We start from the raw sequence: 11,020 nt of genomic DNA on the forward strand, positions 1-11,020 counted from the left end.
CTCACTCACTCACTCACTCACTCACTGACTCACTCACTCACTCACTCACTCACTCACTGACTCACTCACTCACTCACTCACTCACTGACTCACTGACTCACTCACTCACTCACTCACTCACTCACTCACTCACTCACTCACTCACTCACTGACTCACTCACTCACTCACTCCCTCACTCACTCCCTCACTCACTCACTCACTCACTCACCCCGCTGTCATCCAGCATCATGGAGGCGCGATGCTGCTTTTTGTCGCTGATCTTCCTGACGTACAACAACTCACATGATGCCTGGTCCTCATTCAGCATGCTCTTCCCAGCATTTATCACCCTGAGGGAGAGGGAGAGAGAAGAGAGAGAGAGAGAGAGAGAGAGAGAGAAAGAGGTTTAAACACTCCTTTACTAAACTACTGTAGCTCTACCCCAGCTACACCCACACCATAGTAAAGGAGCACCAATTACATAAACACACATCAAAAGGTAATACAAAGAATTGTATTGTCCACAAACCTCTGTGTACACACACTTTGCATAGAGGAAGAAAGAGAGAGAGAGAGACAGAGAGAGAGAGAGAGAGAGAGAGAGATGTGGGACAGAAAGACTGGTAGGGATGAAGGAGCAAGAGTAAGTATGAGCACAGAGACGAGATAGAAGGGCAGCAGCAAGACAGAAGGGGAAAGAAAGAGACAGTCAGAGTGTACATGAAAGAGAAACAAAGGGGAGAGAGAGAGAGAGAGAGGGAGAGAGAGAGGGAGAGAGAGAGGGACAGAGAGAGACAGAGGGAGAGAGAGAGAGTAAGTTTGGTTGGAAGTGACAGATGGAAAAACAAGATGAAAGGAAGACAGGGATGAAAAAAAGATGAGAGAGTAAAATAAATGGAGAAGGACAGAGGACACGGTGAAGAGAGAGAGAGAGAAAGTAAAGAAAGGGAAAGGGAGAGGAGGAGAATAGAGCAGACAAAGACAAGCCGTAAACACTGTAACTTGAGCTGCCTTGCCACAGAGTATCTGATACAGCAAAGCACAGAGTGATGGTCACATTGCCCCCACATCCTCCGCTGTAAAGGCATGTCGGCTAAAGTGCTGTCCTCCGGTAGCCATGGCAATCAGACAGGCTCTTCTCAACACTCACTCAACACTCACTCTCCACTAAGGACAGGGGCAGGGTGCCAGAGACCTGAGGAGATGCCGGCTTCTAGAACACACTACTGCTGCTACGGGCCTGTTCCTCTAGAACACACTACTGCTGCTACGGGCCTGTTCCTCTAGAACACTCTAGAACACTCTACTGCTGCTACGGGCCTGTTCCTCTAGTCTAGAACACACTACTGCTGCTACGGGCCTGTTCCTCTAGTCTAGAACACACTACTGCTGCTACGGACCTGTTCCTCTAGAACACACTAGAACACACTACTGCTGCTACGGACCTGTTCCTCTAGAACACACTAGAACACACTACTGCTGCTACGGACCTGTTCCTCTAGTGTAGAACACACTACTGCTGCTACGGACCTGTTCCTCTAGAACACACTAGAACACACTACTGCTGCTACGGACCTGTTCCTCTAGAACACACTAGAACACACTACTGCTGCTACGGACCTGTTCCTCTAGAACACACTAGAACACACTACTGCTGCTACGGACCTGTTCCTCTAGTGTAGAACACACTACTGCTGCTACGGGCCTGTTCCTCTAGAACACACTAGAACACACTACTGCTGCTACGGACCTGTTCCTCTAGAACACTCTAGAACACTCTACTGCTGCTACGGGCCTGTTCCTCTAGAACACTCTAGAACACTCTACTGCTGCTACGGGCCTGTTCCTCTAGAACACTCTAGAACACACTACTGCTGCTACGGGCCTGTTCCTCTAGAACACACTACTGCTGCTACGGGCCTGTTCCTCTAGAACACACTACAGCTACGAGCCTGTTCCTCTAGAACCGAGGGGACTGAGGGGGTGCCATCAGCTGGGGACTGGCTTAAGACTCTTGGCTTCGGCCTCTCGTGTCTTTGCTGTATGTGGTGATGGTACTGCGTTATGCCCTGCCACCCCCTATGCTGCCCCTTGCAGTGGTAGTGTGAGGGCAGGGGGTGGTGTCAGGGTCAGTGTTTCTCAAGCATCTGCACCTGGATAGGTTTGGATAGAAGGGAAAGCCTCTCTCATTCTGTGTTGCTAGTGTTATTGCTAGCTATTCTATTTTACATTAAAACATTTAGCAGACACCGTAACTGAAAGCAACGTACAGTATTATTCAGATATGCATTTATATCAGTGTTGTACGTGCTACCTGCTTATCACAACCATGAACCTCTGTGATCTTAGCACCAGTTGAGTTGAGAAATTGATGTATGTGTTTCATTAACTATATAACATATAACTTATTTTTATATTAACTGAGGAGGGATTGTGTTCCTCCCTGTCTCTGTGGATGTTATCTAAAGTGGCTTCATCTGCTCATGCGGCGACATTTGTGTGGAACAGTCGACACGGCGAACGTGCAATTAATGGTTCTCATCTCCGCCGTGGCGGCATTGTCATCAGAGCATCAAGGTTGTCAGCGTGTGTGATGGTGATCTGGGTCTTCCTCATGCATTGTCAGCTAATGTGGTGTTTTCAAAGCAGAGGGGACTTCCCAAGCCTGTCCCCATGGTTGTCTGTGAATAATATGTGTTTCATTGAGCAAGATTTGACTCGGGAACTGAGAAACTGCATGGCTTTCATTCGCATCAAACGAGTATTTGAAGCCTGAGATCAACATACTGCAGACAAGGACCACTTTCTCAGTAAGAGAGCCCAGACTGAGGCTGGCTCTGGGGAGGATCTGTGTCCGATCTGCTGCTCCTCAGACCACCCTGCACTGAAACCATGCCTGTCTGTCTGCCTGTCTGTCTCTCAGTCTGTCTGCCTGTCTGTCTGTCTGTCTGTCTATCTGTCTGTCTCTCTGTCTGTCTGTCTGTCTGTCTGTCTGTCTGTCTGTCTGTCTGTCTGTCTGTCTGTCTGCCTTTCTGTCTGTCTGTCTGTCTGTCTGTCTGTCTGTCTTTCTGCTGCTCCTCAGACCACCCTGCACTGAAACCATGTGTGTCTGCCTGTCTGTCTCTCTGTCTGTCTGTCTGTCTGTCTGTCTCTCTGTCTGTCTGTCTGTCTGTCTGTCTGTCTGTCTGTCTGTCTGCCTTTCTGTCTGTCTGTCTGTCTGTCTGTCTGTCTATCTGTCTGTCTGTTTGTCTGTCTGTATGTCTCTCTGTCTATTTGCTTGCCTGAAGCAAACCTGACTGATGTCAGTGTGATGTACTGGGATTTGCAGTTGTGGTATGATTTACAATGCTTGTGATTTGCTGAACCATGTGTGCCCAAAACACACAGAGCAGGCATATAGATGTCACACCAGCCCCTTTCTGTCTCGATCTCCCCCAGCATTATTAAAGCTAACAACCAAAGATCTTGTGGTTCAGTCTTCCCCTTGAAATGTGGCTTGTGGTTCGAGTGGTGCTGGGAAAATTCCGTTGCTCTTCAGAATATTTTTTATGAGAACAATAATGGTAAGCTAGCTAGAATGACTGTAGCTTTCTCTTTGTTGCAATACCACCCACAAAAGAAGAAAGCTCAAAACCCAAACTCATACCCAATCAGAGTGACCCTTCCATGGTACGTTCAGGAAACCACAAAAATCTCCTGCACGCTTTTTGAAATGAACATGATGGACAGCCGATAGCTATTGGCACAATGCCATTCATATAAATGTTACATAATATCCGTCATGTGACTTGAGCACAGAGCATAGTGATCCCTTGTTAGGGGTCATAGCCATCACAAGCCAACTGAAAGCTCTATCATCCCTAGAATCAACATAAATCCTGACCAATGAAAATCCAGAAGTTGGGTTGCTTTGTGCAAAACGAGTCAAACAAGTCCCTCACATTTACAGTATGATTAAGTTTATGTATCCTACACAGTCCTTCATGGAGATGTTTTGCAAACATTTAATTAATTTAATAACCCGTCGTGCTGTTCTTTGGTGTGGTGGAGATCAGCATGTTTAAAGCTGTATGCTACTCTGACCTCTTTAAGAGCGAGGGATATCCCGTTAGCAAGGGGCCAAAACAGTAAACAATCCGACAAGCAAAGACTCGCTGGACTTACAACCTGATACATGCACCATGACAAGCAGCTGAGATTAGGGGATTTGAGCCGCCAGACGCAGAGAGGGGCCGGCGACCTGAGCTAATGGTGAACAACGACTCCTACCCGTGTTCGCACACACACACACACACACACACACACAAACACACACACAGACACACACACACACACACACACACACACCACACACACACACACACACACACACACACACACACACACACACACACACACACAGACACACACACACACACACACACACACACACACACAGACACATACACACACACACACACACACACACACACAGTCACTCAGGACGGCATCTCTAACTGGTGCTGCGTTCGCGAAGTACAGATGTATTGCAGCCAAATGACGCCCGGTCACTCACCTTCAGTGACCCCACGTGAGGTTGCGTTTCTACTGTGTGGTGTGCTTTCGTCAACGCGGCGGAGAAAGCCAATGCTGTCCCCCGACCTCGGGATTATGAAACAGCATCCACTTTCTAATCAGTTGAAAGCGGTAAGCTGGACTATAAGAGCAACAGGATGCATTAGGACTGATGACATAGAAGAATTAAAAGTCGTCAGTTAAACTTTGAAACCAGCGTCTCAAAATCAGCACTGTGTCACATCTGACAGACTGGTCTCATACAAAGACCGTTCAGTTTCAATTCGAAATTGAGAACAGCTTGTGAGCACTTCACAGTCTCAGTATGAAGTAGAACACATCTAGCAAATCATGGACATCATTACATGGGGAAGTCAATGCTATGTTACTCTCATTACACTTGATAGCTGTACACTGTCCACTATACCACGAAGTACCATCTATTTCTTGAAACTGTATCCATCCCAACACCTACACGGCCTGATACATGCTGCCCATTCTCGCAGGGTTCTGATGAAACCAAACACACTGTCCACAGCTTCAGTTCCTGATCTGATCAAGTGTCCCACATGATGTGCTTTAGTTCATGCATTCGCATAGTAGTCCTACATGTCGATGTTTATTACTATTTGGTGTCACAATGATTTAATGGTGATTTCTTGAAATGTTCACGTTAAGATACTTAACGTGGGTGTAAATGGATGCATGATCAATGCTGCGGGGTTGATCCATGCCACATGTGAGCCAGGTCTGGGCCGCATGTGGCCCACAAGAGCTACAGTGCGACTCACATAGCAAACACAAGAGTTCAACACCCACAGACGCCCATCTGTATTGGTGCCATACATACTCCTCGAATGTGCCCCTGAAAAAAGTGGAAGTACAGCTCTCCAGCAAGTTCCCCTTCTGCAGGCCCTTTCGGTCTACTGCACAATTTTGACATGAGGAAGGAGTGACGTTTACAATTCAGCAACGATTCCATTTTAAAATCTCTTTAAAGCCAAAAGACCTAAACCAAAACTCTCTAGAGATAGGCAAAACCGGGAACTCTTACAACAAATGCTGATCAAACATGGACTATTGGGTCCTTCCACATTCTCCAGAAGTTGGTGACCTGTGCCTGAATTCTAACAAACATGACTGACTGGTAGTTCCCCCATGAGTTGTAAAAAAGATCATTTCCTGTCTGTGGTTAGCTTGAGGTTTCCAGAGAAGGTTAGAGAACACGAGTGCTTTGTTTCCGAGAGCAAACAACTGTAAGTTAAATTACAGTTATATTCAGATTAGCTTCATTGGCACGGCTACACAACAAGAGTACTACCAAAACCATAATAGAAAGATATACTAACACAGTTGTAAACAGTATTTAATGAGAAAGCAAAGGTCTGTAATACTGTTAAGGTTTGTCCAGAGGCTACGCACAAGGCTAACCCAACTCACTTTCAATGACAAGCAAAACCATAATGATTACCTGTGCCAAGACCTGCAAGTGGCGAGCATCCGTATCAAACAAAGAGGTGAGAGTGGTTTGCGTTGTAAGACCAGGCCAGGCCGCCGGTACCAGCCACGAGACCAGAGATAAAGGGAGCATCGCATTACAGTTTTATTGATTCTCTTAGGCAGAACTCGCAGGGCCATTAAAGGCCTGAATTCAGGCTCATGTACACAAAGCAATTCCACATGGACTCTGCTAATGCAAGTCACTGGCTTATACACACTGGCTTATACTGTAAATAGTGATGCATACATATCCATTCAGACGTGTAACATTTGTCCTCCTTCCATATGAAGTGGAAGCACAGTGGTAATTTACTTAAAGATGGCCCAATAAGAAACTCGTCTCAGCAATATGAGAGAATTGGCTGGCACTGTTCAAACACTGCTGCACCCAGTCAAGGGAACAACCGTTACTGGATAACCTGGAAAAACTAGCTCAGACTTAGTTTATTTGACATTTTCCATCTGCATCCAATACAGTCGATACAATAGAAAACTGGAATCTCATAACCAGTTTGCGCAGTCATAGGTGTGCCACACATCAGTGTAACTGCTTGCAATTGTGGCATAATTACTGATGAGAATAACAACAGCCTACACACTCAGTCTAAATGTGAGATAGTGGTAACCTTTTCCACCAATTCATTTGCAAATGTGACTAGTTTGCATATTCAGCATGACCTTTAACCCCTTCCCCCGAAATGCTAACTTTGACTGTAAGTGCTTAATGTCTGAGGCTAAAAGGACCTTTACCCAGCGTGCTGCCAAAGGCTAATCAGGTGTGTGTTTTCAGAAGAGCATAGCCCTGAATCACACCCTTGTGTCCTCAGTTACCCTCATTCACATCTAACTGACTCAAGATCAGCTCATCTTTGGACCTTTACTGTAGCGAATCTCGAGTGCTCCCCAAGGCCACTGTGAAGGAGACCGTATGACTCAGCAGTTTTTTCCTGTCTTAACTTAAAACCAATACAGCCTGGGATTTGATGCTGGAGGTGTTTGTGTGTGTGTGTGTGTGTGTGTGTGTGTGTGTGTGTGTGTGTGTGTGTGTGTGTGTGTGTGTGTGTGTGTGTGTGTGTGTGTGTGTGTGTGTGTGTGTGTGTGTGTGTGCGTGTGCGCGTGTGTGTGTGTGTGTGTGTGTGTGTGTGAAGGGTTGACTGCATCGAATGAAAGGAAGCTGCTAGATCCCCCCTTGTCCCAAGAGGCAAGCTGACAGGTCTGGGCACTGACTAGTGTCCCTGAGTTGACCATGCAGCACAATGTGCAAAATAAATGACTTTAGAAGTGACAGGCAAGGCATGCCAGGGCTCATTCTCACCGCAAGGCCAGGCTAGCTCAGCAAGGAGAGGAGATAGTCAAATGAAAAAAGCGAAAGTAAAGAGTGGACGGAGGAAAAACGTCATAGTAGCTTGGTGTCCTGCTGGAGCCCCGTGATGATTGTGCTCATACATCCCTAGCCTGTTTTCCTATCAATAAGTAATAAGAGTTACCTAATGACTGTTATCACCTATCCACTTCAGCCTTTCTTGTGAAAGGACTACCCTGGAACAGTGTTGAGCATAACACATAACACAACATAGTTTCTTTTTTTTATTCTGACCCATTCAGTACGAATTCTGAGTAATGGTAAAAAAAAAAACAAGGCTGTCCCATTCTGTAGTTTGAGAGACCGCCGTCACCATGAACTGAGTCACACACCAAGTTCACCAGTCACCGTGACAACTTCTTAATTCCAGCAGCGCACCATTATGCAACCAAAATTTCCAAAACTGCATTAACATTTTTCAAGTCTCTAGTCCAAATAAAATCATGCAGGCTTCCTCACTGAGTTTAATCCTGGATTAACTGTGTGTTTTGACACATCATTAGACAGTTTGCCCACTGCGGTTCACACTTGCAGACTGCCCACACACTATGTGATTTGGGAGAAATGGAAAAAGAGCAACTCTTTTCCACTTTGTCATGCATCTCCCATTCATTTAACACTGGCGGCTCAGCTTGTCATGGGGATGAAGCACACTTACCCTAGCGTGCAGGGAGGAGGATGGCATATAAAATGCCCTGGGCCACTAAAGATGATGATGCATACCATCTTGCACAACATTCATCGCTGCTGGGTCATCTTTTTTCTGGGTACCACTCTTCCATCAATGATACCAAGAGCAATGATGTCATCTCTAAGTACACTTTTACAGCGAGTCCACTGTCAATTCGACTCAGCGGACTCAGGCTCAGTGGAATTAATTTGCAAAAGATGTTGGAGGAGTTCCAGATATACCAGTAATGACATTCTCTCTCACACACACCAAGATGCACGCACTCACACACATGGTCACAGAGTCCATGACAAAGTTCCAAATGTTTAAAGACCTATCCCTTTGAAGATGAGCTTACATCTGCATACTTTAATGTGTCAACATCTGAGGTATTAGTCTACTGAAAGGAAGTGTTCTGAGACAACCACTTACTTACCTTGTTTTTCATTGACGCTACGTGCCTTAATACTGAATGTAAGTGGCCGTCTCAAATCATGTCTGCCTAGTTTGTGAATGGGAGTTCTAGGACAGCCTAAACAGATGACGTTAGAACAAAAAGGCTTTCGGGTTTCCCCCAGAACAGCCTTTAACTAAATCTGGAACAAGAAACAAAGACGCTCTTTCACAGATATACCAAGGACGCCTCTAAAATATTCAAAAAAGTATACAGTATAAAGATACAGTCGACAGACGCAAGATGTTGCAGTGCTGCAGTGGTTGTACTTTAAGATTTACTATGTCTGCCATAGTTGCCATCTTTCTGAAAGAAAGGCGCATTGGGGAGAAGTCTGACCTTCGCTACAGTTACTATGATTCGGATGTTACAGTCGCCTTAAAGGGCTACTGCGGCTGACGCCGTCCTCTCTTAAGCAGTGCGTTTCACATGCAGGGATAAGAAACATCGACGACAAAGATGTTTCTCAAAAAATGACGTAAATGTGTGCAACTAAACACTGAATCGCAGTCTGCGATGTTGCCCTGGACAACCATCACTTAATTATGAATCGTCACAGGATTCTGCTGCGTGTCAGTGTAATTTACTGGCCGTTTTGCAGAATATATGTAAAATATACCACTCACTCGGCATAGCCCGTCCGCCACGACAGCCTGCTATCCCGCTTTGGTGTTATGACCGGCCTCGATGCATGTTCTGTGGAGTATTGCAGTAGCTCCGGCGTAAGGTCCAAAAACTCAGGTCGAGAATAGGGAAAGCGGGGAGGAAGACCGTCCGACCCACAGTTCTGAACGTTGCCCGAGCCGTGCTGGTGGTGATGATGGTGGCCGTGCGTTATCCCTCCCACCAGAGTGGACACGGCATTTTTAACTTTGCTTATCATTGCGGTAAAAATATGTCATGAAGGAAAGATGCTGCGACTTCAAATCAATTCATAAATAAAAATGAACTACAGAGATAAACCAAACTCCCGGAGACAAAACGCGATGCAGGAAGCGATCGTTTCTGGCTACATGTGACGTTTTGACAGACAATGTTTTTCTCGTAGGAAAAAAAAACCCTCCCTACAAGCTGAGTGCGTATCACCGAGGATTTGGCAAGGCAGGACGTATAATCACACCAGTCCGTAGGCTACTGCAAGTAACCTCCACAGCATCGAACGGTGCGGCGGTCCCTCTCAGCTAGCCACCATATCGTCATAGGCGGTGGGCGAGTAAATGCAGGCAACCTGTCCAGTGCAATATCACAATAACCCTGTGCAACAATCCCTATACCCCTATACCATAAAAATATCCTGACTATATCTCTATTAAGACCTATCCGTGCACTCTATAGATTATTGAATGACACCGCCATAAATGTCAGATGATGATGTAATACTATTCCTGCTAGTTATTAATGATAATAATACAAATTATTATTATATAATAATAAAAACACTACAATAATAATAATAATTAAATCCTTTAATGTTGTTTATTTTGCTCTTTGCTACAACAATGGTATGAGTGTATTTCTTTAGTGGTCATTTTCAATAGGTCTGCAATGTGTCAGTGCTATTTTAAGAATGTTTGGAGCAATTAGAATAAAAGAAGAAGTTGACTCACAGCTACCACCAACCTAAATCCCACCCACACTTTTCCCCTTTAGGCAAAAAAGCTCTGCTCAGAAGGACTACTCAATTTACACTTAATAATGCCCATGGTGTGATAGTTTGCTACATAGTGGTGTGGTGTCTTATGTACTGCATGTAGTATGCTACATAGTGGTGTCTGCATCCTGATGTGTTAGTATGCTACATAGTGGTGTCTCGTACTGCATCCTGATGTGTTAGTATGCTACATAGTGGTGTCTCGTACTGCATCCTGATGTGTTAGTATGCTACATAGTGGTGTCTTCTGTACTGCATCCTGATGTGTTAGTATGCTACATGGTGGTGTCTCGTACTGCATCCTGATGTGTTAGTATGCTACATAGTGGTGTCTTCTGCACTGCATCCTGATGTGTTAGTATGCTACATAGTGGTGTCTTCTGTACTGCATCCTGATGTGTTAGTATGCTACATAGTGGTGTCTTCTGTACTGCATCCTGATACGTTAGTATGCTACATAGTGGTGTCTTCTCTACTGCATCCTGATGTGTTAGTATGCTACATAGTGGTGTCTTATGTACTGCATCCTGTTGTGTTAGTATGCTACATAGTGGTGTCTTATGTACTGCATCCTGATGTGTTAGTATGCTACATAGTGGTGTCTTGTACTGCATCCTGATGTGTTAGTATGCTACATAGTGGTGTCTTGTACTGCATCCTGATGTGTTAGTATGCTACATAGTGGTGTCTTATGTACTGCATCCTGATGTGTTAGTATGCTACATAGTGGTGTCTTCTGTACTGCATCCTGATGTGTTAGTATGCTACATAGTGGTGTCTTCTGTACTGCATCCTGATGTGTTAGTATGCTACATAGTGGTGTCTTGTACTGCATCCTGATGAGTTAG

The 11,020-nt window shown here is 45.2% G+C and overlaps 1 protein-coding gene across 1 annotated transcript in view; it reads right to left on the reverse strand.

Moving 5' to 3' along the window:
• ppm1j (protein phosphatase, Mg2+/Mn2+ dependent, 1J) overlaps window positions 1–9,404 on the reverse strand; it is a gene marked incomplete at both ends in the record, with an annotated part of 23,143 nt that extends 13,739 nt beyond the window's left edge. Inside the window, 2 exons of the mRNA XM_080846334.1 lie at window positions 210–330; window positions 9,148–9,404. Coding sequence (XP_080702460.1) covers window positions 210–330; window positions 9,148–9,404 — 378 coding nt within the window. The remainder of the gene's footprint in view (window positions 1–209; window positions 331–9,147) is intronic.
• Between the last annotated feature and the right edge of the window lie 1,616 nt (window positions 9,405–11,020).

Source organism: Sprattus sprattus, assembly GCF_963457725.1.
Source record: "Sprattus sprattus genome assembly, chromosome: 10".
Taxonomy (NCBI): Eukaryota; Metazoa; Chordata; class Actinopteri; order Clupeiformes; family Clupeidae; genus Sprattus; species Sprattus sprattus.